This window comes from Polyodon spathula, unplaced genomic scaffold (genome assembly GCF_017654505.1).
Source record: "Polyodon spathula isolate WHYD16114869_AA unplaced genomic scaffold, ASM1765450v1 scaffolds_1277, whole genome shotgun sequence".
NCBI lineage: Eukaryota > Metazoa > Chordata > Actinopteri > Acipenseriformes > Polyodontidae > Polyodon > Polyodon spathula.
Genome location: NW_024472760.1, coordinates 47,364 through 69,495, shown reverse-complemented (window position 1 = coordinate 69,495; position 22,132 = coordinate 47,364). Strand labels below are relative to the sequence as shown.

The 22,132-nt window shown below is 43.8% G+C and overlaps 2 protein-coding genes across 4 annotated transcripts in view; one reads left to right on the top strand and one right to left on the bottom strand.

Moving 5' to 3' along the window:
• Positions 1 to 2,353: 2,353 nt before the first annotated feature.
• Positions 2,354 to 5,131, bottom strand: rnf26 (ring finger protein 26). Its single transcript, XM_041242388.1, has one exon. The coding sequence runs from the start codon at positions 4,438 to 4,440 to the stop codon at positions 3,121 to 3,123; it is 1,320 nt and encodes a 439-aa protein (XP_041098322.1). The 5' UTR covers positions 4,441 to 5,131; the 3' UTR covers positions 2,354 to 3,120.
• A 12,470-nt stretch (positions 5,132 to 17,601) lies between these two features.
• mcama (melanoma cell adhesion molecule a) overlaps positions 17,602 to 22,132 on the top strand; it is a 29,491-nt gene continuing 24,960 nt past the window's right edge. For 2 of the 3 annotated variants that reach the window (XM_041242383.1, XM_041242382.1), the window contains exon 1: positions 17,605 to 17,759. In XM_041242383.1, coding sequence (XP_041098317.1) covers positions 17,687 to 17,759 — 73 coding nt within the window. In that variant the 5' untranslated portion in view covers positions 17,605 to 17,686. Of the gene's footprint in view, positions 17,760 to 22,132 lie in introns of all 3 variants that reach the window. The other variant, XM_041242384.1, reaches the window with a different exon arrangement.

Genomic DNA, 22,132 nt, shown 5'->3' with positions numbered 1-22,132 from the left:
GCAAGTAGCAAATATGGATCAGATGAGTCTTTTTAAAAAGAATAGCTACATTTGTGACACCGTGCACACACCCCGGAGAGAAATGACACGCACAGGCAATTACAGGAGGGGGCGTGGGTCAATGCGCGCTCAGATTCGATGAACACATGATTGATGACATGTTAACAGAATCAAAAGAATTTGAATAAAGTGCTCCCCGCTCCCTATGTTAATCATATAAAATCAGAACTTCCCTGCAGCTAGAAAGCACATGGCATTCCAGAGTGGATCCATTTATTACCCGAGGGGGGAAAGAGACTTGCTACTTGACAATTTCAACAGGGCTTTCAGTCACTTCATTCACAGTCCATTTTTTTTGTCCATTGCTCAATGCACAGAGCCAAGCATCACACACACACACATACACACACACACACACACACACAGTGACTTTTCCTGGAAAACAACGAGTTATCTGGGCCATTGTGGGATTCATTTTCAGGTACAACATATAGAGTGCGCAAGATACGCTTGAGAAATTCACATCCTTCCACTGGTCTGATTTGGTTAACATGCCCCCAGCAGGTCCTTTAACACTGACAGGGGGTTGAAATGTCACTGAAACACTTGAGGGGTTAATATACACGCATCTGTTTGATGCTCCTGTGATGCTATGGTTCAGATTTTCAAAGTCTTGTGTGTGAATGTATAACTGCACAAAGAGGTGGATAAGAAGCATGCTCTCTTTTTATTTCAACTGGCCCACAGACAGAAGAATAATCCTAAAGCATGCATACCCCCTGTTTAAAGGCTGCCCCATGAGTCAGGTATCATTGATTCTCTGTTTGAGGTGTAACAGAATCTCTTTTAACGAATGAAGTGTGTGCGGTGCAGACAGCCAAAGGGGTGCAGCCATGCTCATCAGCACAATGTATAATATTGTCTTAATATTGTCTATGATGCCTGACTCTAGGGACGCGATGCACTTGTATGCAAAAGTGATTTGACATTTGCATTAGTGTATAAAAACACAAGGTCTAAAAGGCATTCACGTTTTTAAGACTTTATATTATAGGATGTCCAGACTGGGGGGGGGGGGGGGGGGGGGGGGGGGGGGGGGGGGGGGGGGGGGGGGGGGGGGGGGGGGGGGGCATATACACTGTAGTTTGTCAGGCAGCAACAGCAGACCCCAGTGGTCATCGCAGGTCTACAGGTTTTCAAGAACAGCACTAGTGTAGAAAGGGTTAACCTGAGGTCTGCTGTAGCTGTCTGACAAATTCCAGTCAACAGTTATTTATAAAAGGTCCAGCAAAGGGTGAATGCTTATTGTCACTGAGGAAAGCAGAGCTGGGGTTATGTCAACATCATTCCATACAGCGTTTATGAAATACACAGCAATTGTTTTGCGTCGTGTACCAGGAACTTCCGAGCACTCAGAGACTGAGCGAGAATCAATACTCTATTAGAAAACGGCATCATTTTATGCTTCAGCTCAGAATCAGCTGTAATTTTATACTGACATCTGCTGTCATTACTAAGTGTGGATTAAACACTTCTGAGGGGAAACATTGGTCCTAATGGCAAATAACAACACAGATATCACGTACTTGTTTGTTTTCAGCCATGTGTTGGAATATGAGTAATACTGTCTTCCCATTAGAGCCATCCTCTGAAAAAAAATTTTTGCATTGGAGAAGTCATGAAAAGAAAAAGTAGCTTTAAATGATTATTTGTATTATTAGATTATTTGTATTATTCTCCAACGTGATGTTCACAGTCATTCTGTTAAACACATCTATGATAGAACAGCTCCTTAACTCAGGGGAAAGAAATTTAACACTGACTTATTAAAAAATTAAGAAAAACAAAAAACCCCACAGTGTTTGCATAACTGCAATAATGCCTTTCTGAATGACTGCAAACACAGTAAAAACGCACAGGGTGAAAAACAAACACTAAATAAGGGCGCTACTCTAGTACCAAACTAGACAGACAGTTCATCCTAGGCTTTCCATTATTCTGATAGATGGCTTATCAGTGTAATAACATGCCTGTTTTTAATGGAATGGACCAATCACAAAATGAGCCATTTCACCACCCTGGTATAAAGAATGTCAATGCCAATAAAGAGATCGCTGATGTATAATCACCTGCTTCAGGATCCCACAACCCCTGCATTTCACAGGGGAAAGAAGATCCCCATTCGCATTAGTCTGTGTGTGTGCGTGTGCGAGTGTGTGTGTGTGTGTGTGTGTGTGTGTGTGTGTGTGTGTGTGTGGGCCGCTGGTAACAATGTGATCTAAAGGAAATACACTTGATCAGCGAGTTGCAATCGTGGTCCTTCAGTACACCCCTAAATCCAGGTTTCTGTTTCAACCACTTCTCTTTTTTTTTTTTTTTTTTTTTTTTTTTTGTAATCACATGATGGACAAATAGACTCCAGAGCAAGCATTGTGGCTACACAGGCTGTCTGCAGGGATGGGAATACGACTCCTACTGCATAGCAGTTTAATCCATTCCAGGTTTTAGCAGTTTGAGTTACTCCTGGCCCAGCCTCTGTCTGCAACGCTGCCCCTTCAAATTCAGTTTGAAACTGCAAATATATTTGGTGACTCTTCACTACTTTAGTTTACAGATCTCTGCAGTCATCTTTATTTTTAAAAAGGGTAGGCTTTGTTGGCTTTCCAGTTTGTTTACATTCCTAAGACGTTTTAGTTATATGTTTTGCAAACTAAACAGGCATTCCTGCAACACAAACTTAAATGGGAGTAGGTTTTTTTTTACTGTTTTAATTATATCATTTATCATATATGTAAGAAATATGTATAGGGCATTGCAGTTAAATAAAATCCATGCACCTTTTGTTAACATGCAACCAAGGCTCATGGTAAAGCATGTGATGGCTATTAACTGCTCTGTAATGGGAGTCTCATTCCCCACCATGTATACAATACACAACTCACATTCAAAAGGTATTCACATCCATCTATTCTGCAACCCTGAGATTTGCATTGAGTCACAGCTCAGTTCAGCTGTGTCAGATGAATCTAGCTTGCATTAAAAAGCTGGAATGGTTCAAGCCGCTACGCAGATGCAGTCTCTGATTTTGTCCTAATGAGAAGAGCCCCTCTCTAGTGAGGCTCAGAGGAATACATCCATTGTCTGTAAGATCATGTGTCTGCAGAGCGGGCAGTTGTGCTGGTGGAGCGGCTGCCGCAGGAAGATGTCGGTGCAATCGCGGCAGAGGCACAGGTGCCTGCAGGGCAGCAGCAGCACGGTCTTGACGCTGTCCTGGCAGATGACGCACTTCTTCCGCTCCTCGTGCTCCTTGAGGAGGGACAGGAGCTCGGTCTGGGGGGCCACCTTGTCCCCGTCCCCAGAGAGGTGCTTCTTCAGAGGCCCGTCTGCGCTGGAGGACCCTGGCGGAGGATCAGGGTTATTGTTCTGTGGCTGCGGTGGTGGTAAGGGAGGTGGGGGTGGCAGGGGTGCACGGACTGCTTCAGGGGGTCCTTGTGCATCAGCCTGCCCAGCGTCTGCCCTGTTATTGCCAGCTGCTTGCCCAGTCCTGCTGCCCAGCCTAACCGCCCGCTGCCAGATCTCTAAAAGCAGCAGGGCTTGAGTCCGCGCCATGACCAGCAGGTACAGCCTGTGCACCATCCTCTGCAGACGGGAGAGCGAAGGCACAGTGCTCAAGTACCGCAGCATGCGCTCCACCACTCTGCGCGCCAGTCCCGGGTTCACATAGAGCGTGGCCACGGCAACGATGACCAGCGTGAGCAGCAGGCCGTACAGGTTCAGCAGGAAGACGCTGACGAAAATCTGACTGAGGGAGCGGAGGAATTCCAGGGCAAGCTGGCAGGGGGTCCACAGCAAGATGGCAGTGCCCACCAGGCTGCTGGAGAGGTAGCTGAGCAGGGCTAGGGTGAGCTCCAGGATCTTCTGCACCGGCCCGGACACTGCCTCCCAAGCAGCCAGCACCACGGCGAAACAGTTCTGGGTGCCGATCAGCAATATGTTGACGACAGTGTTCACCAAGTACACAATCAGGCTCAGGGCAATGCCGCAGCCATCGCAGATCTGTCTGAAGAGGGAATGCCCGGACAGCAGCCCCCGGTGGAACAGCTCTTTGGTCCTGAGCAGCACGTGGGAGAAAAGGTGACCCACCATCTTAAAGCTCTCGGGCACCCCGCAGAATACCCGAAACCAGCTGCCCACCACGTTGAAGGAGCCCTGAGCGACCCCCATAATGGCGTCCACGGTTGTGAGCACGCAAATCAGGCTGAGGTTCCAGCACTGAAACACCCCCGTGGTCAGGAGAGTGGGCAGACTGTATACAAAGGAGATGGTGCCGAACAGGAGGCTGAGTAGAGAGGACACGATGCAGAAATTCAAATCCAATATGAAGCACAGGAAGTCTATGGCTCTCCCGACGGAGTTGAAAACCAAATATACCAAACCCATAATGGTCGTTAGTCAATCGGTATGTCTTGTTTGTTAGATTTTACAGCGGTCTGGGAAACTGCGCTGTAGTACTGTGTGTACAATCAGTTGGGTTGAACAGTAACGGTGTCTGGCCCCACATGTAAAGACACGCACATGCCTGTTACATTAGCAAACACCTACAGTCACATTGTTTCTCCTTCTTGTTTCAGTGACATTGGTTTGCATCCAGGGTGTCATCTTATTCTCTAAGCACGCTACACTACCCCCCTGCATCACATTCCTTCAAAGGCATCCAAAAAGACTGAATCCAAATTCTGATTAAAAACAAAACGACAGTCCGGTTCTTAAAAGCAAGGGGGTATTATTATCTTACCGTGCATAAAGCCGCTACTGTCTCTGTGCGTTGCTCGGCTCGCTTTCTCGCTCGTTATTAAATTGCTCCAAATGCGTTGACGTTTGAAGGTAAACACTGCAGCATCTGAATCGAAAACAACTCGAGAAAGCATCCTTTCACTGAAACGGTGAAGCGTGAGATTGCAACAGACCCCGTCCTTGTTGTTAGCGTCTATCGAGGAGCCGCGGCCTGCGTTGCAGATTCAGTTTGTTTAAGTTTTCAGAGGCTGGTGAAACTTTGACGAAACTGCAACCGAAAGTTTCGACACCCTGGGTGCCACCATGTTTCGCCAGTCGTGGTTAATAGAGCACCGCCTGGGCGAATCAAACAGAGCAGCCAGGGAGAAATAGACGAGCACAGAAAGCCTTGAGTGTGTGTCTGCTTTCCCAGTCACGCAGAATGGACACAAGTTTACCCTAAATTAGTAACCCAGTACAAAAAAACCTAATGGTAAGTGGCGTTTATGGCAGAATATCATTCAGAAAAGAAGGAACAATCCTTAAAATGCTGTACTATACCACAGCAACGTTAGCACTTGCTGCCTTTCTAGTAAGTTAATGGGATCTTTCAAACGTTACAACAAAGCGAAGACAAGTGCAAGTTGAGCTCGTATTCTTAAAATTACGTGTATTTATTTTGCGTGATAAAGGTGAGGGAGATTAACGGGTTAATTCCACCCGCACCCTGATTGGTCGATTTAAAGTTTCCATGTGTTTAGATTTAAAATAGGGGCGTGGAACCTCTGGGCTTCTTATTGGTCACATTCTCGATACGGGGCGGGGTTTCGCTTGGTTTGAATACGTGACTCCGCCCAATCGGATTGCTGCGAATACAGTAAACAAATACCACGTGGCAGAAATGAAATCTAGTTTTGCTTTCCGCTGCTACGCAAGGGTATGTGAAGCTCATGTTACCCTTAATCTATATTCATTTTTATATATGCAGTGTATAAAGCACCGGGCCCTCCTAGGACTAAAGAAAGAAATAGATATTTATATTGTATTGAGTTTAGAGAAAGGGAAAGAGGTAATTACAGGGCCCTGTGGTCTGTACACTGTTTTCTAGCTAGAATAACACATGAGGTATGAATTAAACCTATACTGCCTATAGCCGACACAGTGTTGAACACTAAAAGGCTACACTAACCGTGCCAATAGCATTAGTTTCAATTGGCCAATTCAATAAAGCACTTATAGTTGTGGTAGTTAGGAACAACACCTTGTGTGGTGTAGCCCTTTGGTTTCAATAATGACAATGTGACGAGTAGCTTATGTCACTAAAACGGCCTTTAAGTGATGAAAACAAACTGGAATGCAAACAAGGCCTGCCGTCTGGTGATTTGAGTCCTTAGAAGGTTAATCTAGAGCAACAGTGTTACATGTCAGTATTACATTGAAATTGACAGAGGGACACTAGTTTCACATACGTGTTTACTGTAGACATGCCATTCTCTGATTGTAATCTACCTAATGCACCAGGCACTGCTATCAAAGGGTTTTAGAACTACATTTAAGCAAATAAATAGTTCTGCTTTTATGGCCATGTTTGGTATTGAAGACTGAGAACAGAGTCTTTTTGCCAGTTTTTTTAATATGCATTCCAGATGGTTTGATCTCAGACGCCGGGTTTATTTTCATTCTCTTGCTTGGCAAAACATTTTTAGATACTCTGGGAAACAGTAAGCAATGCCATAATAGACCAGCTCTGTGCTGTACCCACTGGCTACCAGGGAGCTGTCCACATTCTTTTCCTGTGATCTCTCCAGTAATTACACTGAAGCTGGAAACTTTTGCCCTTGTAAATGTTTGGAAGCAGGGGTTCATTGTTGTGAAAGGCAGAGGACTGACAGCGCAGTACACAGGGACCAGCATTGAAATGAATGCATTCACGACCCAAGGCAGTGTACTGTGTGAGGGTCCTGTGACAGGAAACCCTCTCTTCTAACACTGTTTATTTTTGTGATTTGTTTTATGTTAATCTGTTTTGCACCCGCACTCATTTTTCTTCACTCTGTAAGGATGTGGACTCATTTCGTACAACATTGATTCTCTTATTATCATTATCAATATAATTAATAAACTGTGATTAAGATGTGAATGACTCACGATTGAACTCAAGCAGCGTTGTATTGATTTCTGTATTGAGCTTTTATAAACGAGCTGTTTGTAGCTTGTATGGCTTTTCCAGCGAATAAAACTTCAAATAAATAAATCAAGTGTGTTCCCTGTCACATCCCCATTCACTTTCTGTTCTCCTACTTGACTTCTAATTGAAACATTTGTCAAACAATTTATCAACCAAAGATTAAGTAAAACTATAAATGGTCAGAATGATTTACCTGTGGCAGTGTGTGTGTGTGCGCTAACCCTAATGGCATTCAGGAAATGATGAACACCAAAATTTCCCACATTACAGCAATCTGATGCAGCTCCAAAACACACTCTTTATTAACCAAACTGGGGTTTAGAAACAGCTCTGTGTCTTTTAAAACTTCTTGTTCCGTTTCTAAAAGAAAGCAAGCTGGGACCCTTGTAAAAGTTCCCTGTTGTGAAAGCATAGCAAAGTGTAGGAAAACACAGTTAAAGTAAGTGGGAAAGCTGATAAAATGAATTTTGTTTATGTTGTAATTTTTATTTTTGCCTACTAACATATATAAATGTGTCATTAGGGATTGAGAGAAGTTTTTTTTTTGATTTACTTAATAAAAAATGATCCCCACGTTACTTAGCAGTATTTGATAAGCTGTGCATGTGTCATCAGTTTGTGGCTTTGGGAAGCGATTTCTATCCCTTCTGGAAACGCTGAGCTGGTCTCCTTTTCTTCGCTGTGGAATGCATTAGCACCTGCTCATTGATCAAAGTCAAAACTGAACCCATTTCAAGCCAAATTGCTTCACTTTAGCCTAATACTGTTCCTTTAAAAAGTAATCAAAGACAGGGTATTTATACAGTAGTATATATAAGACCCATGCTTTTATATTTTTGATATTTTCTGTAAAGGCTGAGTTTGTATTTATATATTCTGTTGCTTATTCTATATTCCATGTAGCTTTTGGGACCTGAAAATACATTCATTTATGAAGTTAGCTGTAGCGCTGGTGCAAAGTAACGCAGGACACTGAAGAGCCATAACCGTGCCATTGCTGTGCCACTGTGGACCCTTTGAAGAGGGCATTTGGTAAAGGGAGGGCCGCTGGTCAGTTAAAACAAGCCAAGGATCCTCAACAGTCAAGTGTGACTCCAAGCATCGCGAGACAAAGGGCTTGTGTTGAGCCTCAATAACTACTCTCGATGGATCGCTGTCCTGCTAAAAGTCAGTGCAATGAATGAATGGCTGAATAAATAAATAAACTCTCACTGTTTTTGTGTTTTGACACAATCATGCTGGCAGCTGGGAGAGATCTGTCTATTCATGCTGCAGTTGAAAGCGACTTGTCCTTATTAACACAACTGGCCTCTGCAGCCCAGGGAGTTCCTCTTCAGTCCAAATTGGCAATTGACCCACCGCTGCCCTCACCACTGCTCTGCCTTTAACACGATTACCGCCCGGCCCCAAGCGCACTGAGAATTAGTGTCAGGCCCCCGGAATGAAGAGGCTCGCTAACGAGGTTAGGGTCTCGTTTGGAGGCGTTTATGAGTGGCGCAGAGTGATGCTGAACGATACTGCAGCCCTAGCTTTGGACAGTGGTAGAGTGAGATTCCTGCTGGCGGTTCTGTCTGGCCCGTATAATAGAGAACCAGCGTGCATTCTCTGTTTTCATTTTATTAATACATTCCTCAAGATCTTCACCTACGACATGAAGATTTCTGCCCAGGGGATTCAAGTACATTTGGGAGGCAGTAGAAACACCCCATTGTAGGAGCAGCCTCAGTCAAGCAGCCCCCTTTCAGACAGATTTGAAAGGTCTGATTTTACATGCGGGGTATTACAATTGCGAAAGCACATCAGTCAGTTTCTGTTACAATACGTGATAGCCCATAATGACGGCCATTTGCCGCACACAGCTGTGAAAGAGGCCATTTCGGGAGATTTCCACGGCACTGAGAAAGAAACACAAAGAAACCTCAGTAAAGACAGAGCAGCACGAAATCGCTACCCCACAGTCAATTACCATGTGCGACACGGCCTTGAATAACTCGCCCACACAGCAAGCACACTGCCATTACTACACTGCTGAGCGAGGTTCTGTTTGGAAGGGAGGCGAGTGTTCTAGAACACACGAACTGTTAGACAGTCTACATTAGGGAGAAAATCGGGGGTAATGTATATAAGACAAGAAGCATTGAACTGTCTCCCTCGCTAGTCTTGGAGACCACTGTAACATCTAACGATTTTTCATCCAACAAGTTACACTTAAAAGAAACTTGTTAAAAAAAAGAAGACATATGTATCTTATTGTGGGATTCTTTCTCTTCTATAGCAAGACAGACGTTTCCCTGAGATGTCTGTGCTGAAGTTTATCATCGCCTCTTTGAGCTGTCTTCCTAAGTTCTGTGCTGATGTTGTGATGGGATGCATGGAGACTGTGTTTGGGAATTTGGAGTAGACATGAAGGTATTACCATAAGTATAGTACTATGTTATAGTGCCATGATACGATCCATTCACACAGTACACTGCACTCCAACAAGCTTGTACACAGTGTGTCCTTATACTGCCCAAATACCAGTCAGAGGGTGTTAGTTCCATCCCAGCTGCAAACTTTGCACTTGGAATTCGAGAACATAAGAACATGAAAGTTATGAGAGGGGGTCATTCGTCACACCTAAGCTCATCCAGTTCCCAGCAGCTGCTTGATCTCACAACTAAAAGGATCCAAGTGCCTCAACAGAACCCTCTTGGTGCCCCTTACAACCTTGAAGAACCATCATAGCCACAAACTTGTGAGTGAATTCTGAGCCGAGGGCAGAGGAGCCTCTTTCGCTGCACAGAAAGGGTTTTGTTTGTGTGTCTCACTATTAGTTTTTTTGAGAAAGCAGGGAAAAATGTCCTCTCTCCCTGCATCCTCCCTCAAGCTAATTTAAATAAATATGCCCCGCCTGCTTGTGAAATTAGCAGCAGAGCTGCGGAGCCAGGCTCCAACAGCTGCCTTCGCTCTCTCGTTATCTCCAGATAATCACATCTGCTCCTCTGCTCCACACCTCCCACTCCCTCTCCCTGCAGTCCAGCACAACGAGATCGTTCCTAATGACAGAAGCACAAGCTGCGGGGACAATCGCACTGTAATCCCTGGAGGAGGGGTCCCCCCACCCCTTCCACTCACTCACTACCTACCAGCCCAAACGATGACTCCACTCAGTCTGGCACTGGAAATGCCCTTGCTTGCTTGTCTAACCAGGAGACCGCAAGATAAATCTGAGTCTTTACAACTGAAACTATCGGTGTGAAAATTGCACCCTTGATGCTGCTGACTGCTCATCTCTAGCATTCAACTTGCTACCCCTTGTGAACGTTTGCTTGACAAGATTTCGGTAGCAAATATAATCAGGAACACATACTTAACCAGAGTCATTAAGCTTTTCAAATCAGGCGTTCTACAGCTATTGCCAAAAGTTTTGCATCACCTAGAATTTTAGGATTGAGATATCATTAAAAAAAAATATATATTTTACATAACATTGTGTTATGAAAGAAACTACAAGAATGATATTGCAAAAGTCTACCGGAAACCATAATAGTACTGTATTTCATGTTGGATTTTGAAATGGCACATTGTTTGTTAAGTATATGAAAAACCAGAAAGCGGTTTGTAATTCAATATGTTAACATAACATTATTCAGCAGGTTTCATGCGACTTTACGAAGCAAAATGAGTTAATTCTATATGGTGATGCAAAACTTTTGTCGTCTCCAGTTGTGCCCTGCGATGCATCCAGTTTGTGCAAAGTGATCTATATGAAATCAGCTCCTGCCTTTCTGTCAGAGTACATTTCCCCCGGCTGGATCTGCAGAAGCTTGGAATTCCTCCAGTAAAACTGGAAGTGATTAATAAAAAACATTCTTCACACAGAGAGAGGGAAAGGGGGCAAACTGCAGTCACAGAGTTTCTATGGGAAAGTGCTAAAGAGAAACAGTTGAAGTCGCAGGAGCCAGGCCTGCTCGCCTCCTCCCCCTGACCTTCAGCCTCACACCCCTGCATACCTCCCCAAACCCACTGGGCAGAAGAGAATCGTGAAACCTTCCACAGTAATTCCATAAAGCAATCCTTTCCTGCTGCTCCATTTGCTTCTACAGTATTCCCTGTGGATGGTGTGGTTGGGGGCTTCAGAATTCACTTTCTCAGGACTAGCTGCACTAGAATTGCTTCACCCTAACCCACCCCCTGGTCGAGGAGGACCAAACGCACGCTGGCAGCTGGAACAGTCCTGCTACTGGTACCTGCTGGCCAATCAATCAAAGCCTATAATCAATCAATCAAATACAGTGCCCATATAACAGGTCTGTACGTGTTGTGTTCTTATTGTGCAAGGACCATGGGGTGCATACGGGAAGGCAGCCTTACTGAACAGAAAGCTCCAATACTGCGGTTCCAATTCACGAACGGTAAGGACTGATTTAAGAATCGCAGGAGCGTTAGCCTTGGTGTCAAATCTACAGTCCAATATGGGACAATGACGGCAAACACTAGGGGTGTGCCGGTACTTTGAGTAATTGCATTTAGAAATCTGAAGTTGTTTGGTATTAATTAAATGGAATAAAATGTGTTAATTAAATAAAAAATAATTAAAAAAAAAAAACACGCTCCCTCGGTTTCCCTCATTTACACAATTACTGAGCATCAGTCAAGACAACCTGACAGGGTTTAAAATATTGAACCTGTCCTTTGTCTTGCCTTTCTTTTATCCTTTTGATTTGAAATCTTTTTAATTTTCCTTAGAAATGCCTCTTTAGTGAATTGTGGGATTGTAGTCCTGATTAAACTCGACAGTGAACTACATATCCCAGTTTCCACAGCCGCAGCTCAAGTTGAAGAAAAGGAAAGAAATGAGTTGCATTTGCTAGTTTTGGAAAACATTTTCACTGTCAGTTTGCAGTACAAATGTCAGAAGTGAATTGCCTTTGATTGGTACTCAGTTGTAAAGGCGAGGGAAGGACAGCTTTTCTTGTTTTGAAATCAACACATTAACAAATACGTGTGTATTGATTAATTTAATACCTGCCGAAAAAATACTTCTCAAAAGCACTTACTTGGAAAATAGGACTATCAGCACAGCCCTAATACAGCCCTGCTCACAATTCAATAATCTGTAAATACTGTATACTTTGAGAAGGCAACATGTATACTGTAAATAGAGAGAGGAAGAGACTGACCGCTTCTCTGCCAGATATAGGTGAAACATCTCCATGCTTTGTTTATTTTACAGCGAACTCCACCTGGGTATCCCCCATTGCCTCGTTAGGCGTGTTGCAGCGTGCGCTCCCCTCTGTTCCAAGCAGACGCTAAAATGTGTCAGAGCCATTTATGGTGATTAATCAGTCAATAACGGCGTCTCTGGTGAATCGCCATGGAAACAGCTGCTCCGAGCACCCCACAGCCTCGTCACTATGTCCCAGAGCACAATCCCTGTCATTGTGATGGCACTGCACTGGAATGGGTTCCCCCCCACCAATAAAGAATGGACAATAACCCCCACTCATCGTGGGACACCACCCAGCAAAACAACTGACTCAAACAGCTTGGAAAAAGAGACTTCCTTCCTCCCTGCATTCCTGCCTTCTCTTCTAGACTGGGTATTGAGCAGGGCACGCATCATGTGTGAACACAGCAACATCTAGACTGGGTATTGAATTTTTTGGGGGGGTTTTCTCCTGGAAAATCCCTGGGAATTTATCGTTGATTTGTGATTACATTTTATGTTTTTATTTGCATTTCAAGGCGCCATATAAAAATAATGTCATTGATCGACTGATCAGTTTATTAAATGGGTGAAAATCAAGCAAACTAATTTCCCAGTTTCTTCAGGTGATGGGTAATACTGGGGCAGATGGAAAGCTGTGTCTAAATGACTAATGCAGTAGACTGAAGAGCCATAACCCTGCCACTGCTGTGCTGGATGGATGGATTACCCTGCATTAGTACTGCAGTGCACTGAACAAACAGCCTTGCGTTGCACTAAACAAATTCATGATCTATTCTCATTCTGCTGGATGTAGAATCACGCATTTCACGGCATTCATTTTCTTGAGACAGTGTTACAGCTGGAAGGGCCCTGTTTTTAGCAATGTGTGTGCGCTGAATGACACAAACCTAAACAGGTGTGGCGGTTGCGCCAGCCCACCCAGTGTAGCCGTGTGAATCAGCCCAGGTCGTTCCCTCTCTGACTGGAAGGACAGGGGGTCGAAGGGAGGGTTGGGTCAGTGGAGGAGAGAGGAATCCCTTGCAGCTGTCACTCTGTCATCCCTGCAAAACAATGGGATCCCATTACTGAAGATGCCGGGTGTTATTTACTCTCAGCTAAAAGTGACGCACTAGACTGCGGGGGGGCGGGGGGGGAATGTCTTTTGCCTTATAAAAGTTTACCACAGTGTTTTTGCAGTTTTATCACATGTTTCCAATGGTTACACTAAGCATTTACTATAGTTTACCCTGGTTTAACTAGCCTCCACTCCTTCATCCTTTCCTTGTATCCTTCTTTCGTGTATTCTGTACTTCTATACTCTCTTTCTTTCTTTCTTTCTTTCTTTCTTTCTTGATCTTTCTTTCTTCTTTTCTTTCTTTCTTTCTTTCTTTCTTTCTCTGTGAATCGTTCTATGATAGGAAGCCCAGTGGATTTCCCCCCCATTACTTGTCAGAGTTGTTTAGGATTCTTTCACTGCTTTATTAAGCCTGGGCTAAAAATAAAGCCACCTCTCTCTGGGGCTCTCCTGGTTCACTGCAATTCCTGGGAATCTATAGGAGTGAAGGGGGGGAGGAGTGGGGGGAGTGTACAGACTCCCAGGACCCTGCTCTCACGTTCTGCCGGCATCAGATCAGATTTCAGGTAAAACAAATTTCAAACAAAAAAGGCTCAAAAAACCACAGTAACACTATGGGTGGTGGGCAGAGATTTTTTTCTACTTTATAAGCGAACCTCACCTATACCTTGTTGGTTATTTCCAGATATCGCATTGTAGCAGGTAATAGTGGCCTTTGTGGTGCAATAAAATTGGCAACCCTCTAGATTAATGAACAATGTGGCTTTGAATCGCTTTGATGCAGTGCACTGCAGCCCTTATAGTATGCATTCACTGTGCTTTACCAGACTCAGATATGCTTTTATGTGTGCATTTGCCATAACGTGCTGAGAAATGGGACCACTTCTATCTCAACGGGGCAGCAAGGAGGAGGAGGAAACAGGTTTCAAGGAGCTTGTAAACCAAGTAGACTGTCAATATAGCCTGTCCTGGTTTCATTTCTGATAAAATAAAAGTGCACAGAAGACTGGAAGAATGTTGCAAATCTGATCAGTTGCTTTTCATATCTTCTTTTTTTAATTGAAGGTTTTTTTTTTTCAAAACTAGGTAAGAAACATTTTGTGTCTTTTTTTTAATCCATTTAGAAAAAAAAAAAAAAAATATATATATATATATATATATATATATATATATATATATAAACTTCGCACCAGATGCAAAAACTTCTGAAATCTGCTCCTTTGTGTTTGATGTAAAACTGAGCGTGACTGTGAGATGGTGCACCTTTAAAAGCAGTGTATCCCTGCTGTGTGACGATGTCTCCTGCTGTTTGAATTCCCCAGTGGATCTGACTTTCAAGGTTTTACCGGAACTGCTAGTCTATCTTTCTGTTTATTGATCTTTTCTTAAGAAGGGTAATCGCTTTAAGTCTTCCTGAATAGACATCCAATCTAATAACTCCCTCAGCTTGCTTTCCATCTCCACTGACAAGGCAAATTGACAAGGTGAGTCAGAGGCCGCATGCTGAGCTACAGTGCGTAGCGTCCACTGCCTTTTCCCAAGTACAGATCAGCTGAATGGTCTGGGCGAGGTGCAGTCAAAGACAGCTGTGTTCCAGTGCAATCCTGCCAGGTGTAGCAGGAGCAAAGGTCAAGCTGGACTGTGGGATTGAGTATTTGCAAACAAGCTGTCAGTAGTCTTATTAGTGAGGTTTCGTCACACAATAAGAGGAAAGCGCTGGTAAACAGCTACCATTGTTCAAACCAGTCTGTCTCCAGTCTTTCAATGACCTGCTTGTGCACTGCACAGTTTGGCCCTGTTAGGTGTGAGATACGGAACTGTGCTGTCTCAGGGGCAGCTGAGCTATAGCTGAGCCTCAGTGGAAACACGAGAGTCGTAAAGAGACTGAATCCACCGCTAAATGCACAGCTTGGAGAATCGCATGGAGACGAGATGGACAGCTGAACTGACACCCCTCTCCCACTCATACAGCCGCCCAGCTGAATGGGACGGTGACAAGACAGTGACACAAACTCCAGCAACTGCAGGGCATGGAGCTGCAGGCGAGGCCCGGGAAATGCTTTCAGTCTGAGGGCCTCTGGTTGGTTTCCCAGCTGGTCTGCAAAAACAGCAGTAGCAGCAGCACAGGTCTACAGCTGCTGGGCTGCTTCATTTGAGAACAGTAGAGAGAAGGGTCCATCTTAGACACAACACGACTTTCAATCTCCGGAAATAAAGTAGGCTTTCCCCAGGCTTCTACTGAAGCTCTAACAAAGTTAAGCATGTTTTTTACAAAGTGCTTTCCATCTTGTTTGCTGTTTACCTTTGTTAAACGGTTTGATTCCTTTCAGACAGTCTGCTTCTACAGCACGCTTGAAACAGTTTTGTTTAACAAAATATAAAATTAAAAAAAAAAAAAAATGGGAGTAAACTACGAAGTTAAACTATTTGAGAAGAGGGACCACAGGCATTTTTTTATTTACTTTGTCCTTTTGTGGAAGGTCTTCAAGATGAAAATGAATGTCTCTGCCAGGCACTTCTATGCCAGTAACTCACTCACAACCTTTAATACGTCACTGTGTCCCCTCTTGAGGATGCCTCCCTTCAGCACGGAAATGGTTAAGGTTGTGGCAACCATTTGCATCATACTAGGCCCTCAAAAAGACAACACATACAAAGCGCGGTGTCTAAACTTCCTCCCCGACGGGACCCGGAGGAAGATCACTGCATGGCGCACCGCAGCAGTGAGCGTTAATGCTGTTAATAATGCTTTTTAATGGGATCTTTCTAATCCGATAAACGAATGTGTGGAGTTTACGCGCCGAACCGAATCTGGGTTTGAGGAATCAACGCAACCCCAAACAGCTGCTGGCTCTTAACAGCTTGGCAGGTGTGTGAGTTCATTGCACTGTAAATAACCCCACACCTGTGAAATGAACGGGCTGCTTATCTTCCAATGAGCTGAGGTGCTTCAGAACGGAATCCTAGCAGCTGCCTGGCTCAGCTCCCACAGTCCAAGCAGAACTGGTAACTTCCACACTGCATGTATTTCATGAATCTGCAATTAACCATGTGCTGAAGTGCAGTTGCATGTTAATAAACAGTCAACAGCTATGCCATGCTGTGTGTGTCTCTATCATTAGACTGCGGTCTGAGCTCCTAAGGCTCAAAAACATGCAGGAAAGATACGCTTACGTGACAGTCTAATGATCGACACACACACATCATGGCTCAGCTATATAATTTATTAACATGCAACTAAACTTCAGCCAGTGGTAATTGCATATTAATTAATTATTTACGCCACTGAAAATAACGCATTACCAAAAAACCGTTAAATTCATTCGAAACGTCTTCAATAATCATTTGTTTATTGAGCTGTCCAAAAACCAGAAACAGGTTTAAGTTCCATATATGTTCTTTCTTGATTGATAATTGACGTTTTCAAGCAGTACATTTTTTTCTTATTATTATTTTTGTCTTAATACTTGTTTTGACATTGTGATTCAGGGTAGGTGGTGGTTTGAGAGCAGACAGGTGAGGAATGTTCCAGAAAAATCAAATAAATAAATAAATAAATAAATATAATGTTACATGTTATAGTTATTAAAAAAAAAAAAAAAACAGACTTTCTGTATTTGGAGAAAAAATAACAATCTTCGGGCTCGCCTCCCAGGTTGCGCGCCCTTTTATTTGTACACTATTACAATATTTCTGCCAGAGTCAGAACATGAGAATTTGATCTTTATCATTTAAAGTTTTTCTCAAGAGTCGTCGTCATCGACTTCTGAAATTCCAGCCTGCTGGCATGTCGATTGATTTCCACCAGCAGACTAACAATAAGCCACGCTATAATTCATCGGCTCTTCGGATTTGATAGGGTTTACGGGTGGGGCTTTGTATTATTTATTTATTTGTTTGTTTTTAAAAACGGAAAACGACGTCAATGCATCGTGTGCATGTTCTTTGAATTAAAAACAGAATTGATGTGAATAACCTTTCAGTATCAAATGTGATAACTGCTGGTAAAACAAACAGTTTTGTACAACACGAGTAATAACAGACTCGCAGCCTCTGCGTTGTATATGTATTGTAATATTTATGTAATGTATGCAATATTTCATCCAGTTGTATTTACTGTAATGTGGCGCCTCATTAACTTGACAGATCCATCACTATCCACACCGGTAATGTTTGTAAACACTTCTTTGAACGCTACTTCTGCGCCCCTAAAGCTCTTTCTTTGTTTCCTGAGCGAGTAAGCCGCCCCCTTCCCCCGGCCCACCTGCACCCAGGCCCCCACCTGCACCCAGGCAGCCCCAGTGCACACCCCTGCTGCAGCAGCGGACACACACACACACACACTCTCTCTCTCTCTCTCCCTCCCTCCCTCCCTCCCTCTTCTTTCCTCCCCACTCCATCCGCGCTCCAGGAGAAACTTCTCATTCTGTTGTCAGGATACCGCACGGGTAGCATCATGGCTCTTCAGAAACTCGCACAGCTGAACTCTGCTCCAGTACTAGGCATCTTACTAATATTAACCATCCAAGGTAAGCAAAGAGCTCCTTTACTTGCTATTGCATGACACAACCTCTGCTTTGTTTTTGTTGTGTTTTTTATTTTTATTTTTTATTACTATACAGAAAACGTATTCGTGCATCAGTTTGTTTATTTGCTTTGCAGCACAAGATACTGCAGCGGCAGAGTGATGTTGCTTGCTAGTGTGTGCATTTGTGTTTTGAGCTGTTGTTATGCAGATTTAGCTAACACAACCCCTTTATTATGGCCTGTGCGAGGTTCTGTTTTTATTTCTGTTTTGTACTTGGAGTTGTTTGCAAAAGAAAGGGCGCTAAACCTTGTCCACGGTTCACCCACAGAGCTCTAGAAAGAACGCACTACAAAAACATTACGGTCAATGTTAGCGAGTTTTAGGGAACCAAGAAAGACGCTTCTTTAAACTCACAGGGGAATCGCTTTACCTGAAGTGTAAGTCAAGACCGCAATCTGTCTCATTATGTTAAGAACAGTAGTAAAGAAAAATACTATAACACGTCAGATTTGTAGTTGTTACTGCATCTTGTAAAGCACTTTGTGATGGTGGTCCGCTATGAAAGGCGCTATATAAAAGAAAGATTGAGCCTGTTCTCTATCGAGGAAGTATATTCATGCATTATATATAATATATATATATATATATATATATATATATATATATATATATATATATATATATATATATATATGACAATTATATACACTTTTAACATTAGCGGCTTCTATCTTTAATGTGAAGTTTTAATTGGATTATCGAATTCTCTTTATGAAACGCAATTGAAATGGCTTTTGGTAGCTTTTAATAAAAACACGAACGAATCGTTTAAAAAGGACAGAGCTGCTGCAGTTTGTTTGCACTGGCTGTATGTATTATCATAACACAAATATTTACATAATATCAGTTTCACTTCACTTCTTTTACGATCAAGCCTTATTTAAATGACCATTAGCTGTTGATGCTTCACATTGCGTTTGAATTGCTTTTGAAACCACGGGTGAGTCATTTGCGTTTGCCTTGCCAGCCGTTCAAGTCTAAGCGCCCGAAGAGCGATTGCATTGATTCAGTTTGGCAGCAGGAAAGTTTCTCTACCATAACTATTAGAAAATGCTGTGAAAACACACACACACACACACATTTTAAATTGCGGTTAGGCTGTTTCTCACAATCACAGGAGTCCTGCTGCAGTGCAGTGGAGTCTCTCTGTTCTGTGTAATGAAAGGTACTGGGAGTATTTGTCAGTAAAAGATTCAGGATTTGAAGAGGTTGGCAATGCGCGCTGCTAATGGTCAGCGCGTTATTTTAGGGACTTTCTCGCAACGATATAAACGGGTAGCCCTTGGGGGGGGGCGGCAGCCTGTTTGGGGTCTGCAGGGACCCCAGCATGTTTACTGTGCTGTTCAGAGTAATAAAGGCAGGACCTTGTATCACTGGGAATGCAGTCTAAACTAGACTAGGTGTCTGAGGCAGTTTAACACTGGCCTGCACAGTGTAGCACTGTATCTAACAGAAACGAGGCCTGTCTGCTTGCCAGACCACGAGGCTGCTGATAAATCCAATCTCTCTATTTTGGATGCATAAAATCTGAGGAATCTGGAATATAAAAGTAAGTTCATTATAATAGTATATAGTGTAGTTTGAAAAGCCAGCATGCTTGAGTTGGTTTGCGGTTCATCTGCACATTTCCCTGACCGGGTGCCAAAGAGCTGATTAAAAACACTGTGCTGTACAGTAAAAGGCAGCGAGAGTACTACAGTTAACAACACACATACAGTGTTGTTGCCAGCAGTAGCAGTGAAATCACCTGTTAGCAGCACACCAGGGTCTGTTTTCTTGGAGGAAGGGGAGAGAAGAGGATAGAGGGCTCCCCGCTGTGGCCCAGCAAACTGCTTCAGAGTTTACAAGTGCCACATGGGATGACTTGTCTGCTCCAAAACGCGGAGTCCTGTAGTGTGAAAGAAAAAATATTCAGCGTCCCCTCCCTCCTCTTTCTCATCCCTTTCACTGGTTCTCCTCACCCCCTCCCTCTGTCACGGGCAATCACTGTCAAACTCTCTCTCTCTCCTCCCCCCCTCCGCCAACTCTCTCCTCTCTCTTCCCCTTCTCCCTCCACCAACTCTCTCCTCTCTCTTCCCCCTTCACCAACTCTCTCCTCTCTCTTTCTCCTTCTCCCTTTCTGCCCACTCTCTTCCCCCTTCTCTCCCTCTTCATCCACTCTCTCCCTCCTCTCTTCCCCTTCTCTCTCTCTTCACCCACTCTCTCCTTCCCCTTCACTGTCTCTCTTTCCCTTCTCTCCCTCTTCACCCCCTCTCTCTTTCTCCCTTCTCTCCCTCTTTGCCCACTCTCCACCTTCTTTTTGGCCTGTTTGAAAAATACTTCGTCAAAACGTTTTCTGTTGAATTTATCAGGTTTCTTTTACAATTCGAAGTTTACTTCAGTTAGCACCCGTCCCCAACCCCTTCCAAAAGGAACAACAAACTCTTACTGCTGCACATCTTTAAAAAATCAAAGAACAGCCTGATGTTAGCTTGGAGAGCTCTCACATGCAACTCCTTTAGTAGTTCCGTCTTTCTGCTTCTGTAAGTGCACCAGTTCCTTTCCCCCCTTTTCTAAATCAGTGCAAGCTTGGCACGGTAGTTCGGGTGCAGGAATGCCCCTGGATTTTCTGTCAGCATAATGGAGTGAACAGGAAACACTTTTTTTTTTTCCCCAATCAAAATCTATCGAATTGGCCTTTCTGCATGGCTGAGTATCTCTCTGGCTGTGTTTTTGTTAGGGACTCTGCTTTGAACAATAGCCTTGTTCCCATCAGTCACTATCACTGGCCTCACTGACTCTACAGTCGCCTCACCAGGTTCACGCGACTCACTCGTTTATTTTCTATACTGGGAGAGAAGAGGCCAGAGGGCTCCCCCACTGTGGCCCAGCAAACTGCCTCGGAGTTTACAAGTGCCACATGGGGTGACTTGTCTCCTCCAAAACAGACAAGCACAGAACGTGGAGAAAGATGTTGAGGCAGCCCTGAGCCCGGAACACGAGACCTGTTGACCTCCACCGATCAGCACACAATCAAACCTTGTTCATTTTTAAAAGCATGACCTGTCGGACACAGAGGAGCCCAGTGCCTGGCTGCTGAGCTGCCTTGCAGGATGCTTATCTTCGGGCGCTTCTAATAATGCTTTTATTGTAACATCACTTGTTGCTGTTCTATAAAATTCTGAAACCGGGTCAGTATTTGAATTCATGTGACGTGGGACCGACAGACCAACTGACTGAAAGCAGACCTTAAAGCCGTCTTTAACGGTTGGGTCTGTGGAAATGTACGCGATTGCAATAAATAATGAATGAATGAATGAATAAATAAATAGTTCCCACGATTGCTGACTGATATTCATATCTGTCTGTCACCCCACATGCTGAACACGATAAAGGTTTTAGATTTTGCAGCAAACCTTTATCATACCCTGCACTGGTTTCAGCTTCTTCACTGTATCAGCAGCCCAGGAGCTGGCAATGCACAGCACTGCAGCTCGCATTACATGATGTCTATAGTTGGTTTGTCAGCGTGTTACAATGGGGGGGGGCACTGCATTGTAACACCCCATGCTGCTCAGTTAATATTCCAGTAGGGGGAAGCAGGGTGGTCCAGCCACAACAGGACAGATCCACTGAGCACATTGAACAAGAAATAGTGCATAGGCTACCATTGAATTCACACGTCACATTGTTGATACAGAGTTTTGCAACAGCGCCAGTTAGTCCACTTAGAAAAGAGTAATGATGCAGAGTGCACGGGGAATTTAGGCGTATTTGTCAGTAAACTTGACTTTTGCAAGAAGAATGTGTGAACATCAAGAACACAGGACAAATGCCCATTGACTGTACAAGGTCTTCACAGTGTGTGTGACATTGCTGGCCACGTGGTCCTGCTCATCCCAGGGTCTTTTACAATGGGGTTTTTCTTGTGCGCTTGACGTGCTTGGTTATAAAATCAGGTCACGGTCGGTACACGGCAACTACAGCGAACAGTAAATAATTCAGACATCAATAGAGCTCCCTGATCAGTCTTCAGCAGGAATCAATGTGCTCAAGGCTGCCCGTTTCCCCAGCTCGGAGCTCCCAGTGATGTCTTTATGGCAGACCATCCATCAGGCAGCAGAAATATTGAGTTCAGGCAGTTTTATAGCTCAGTGAATTTAGTAATTGTAAGTTGTTTGTAATTTTTCCTCCAATGGTATTTTTGCTCTATTAACAATTACATTTTAAACATCTGAATAGCTAGTGTTTCAGCGCACCTTTCTTCGTAGTAAATGTATTTGTGAAGTAATGCATCATCGTTTTAAACTAGCCGCATTCTTCTTGGACAGCCAC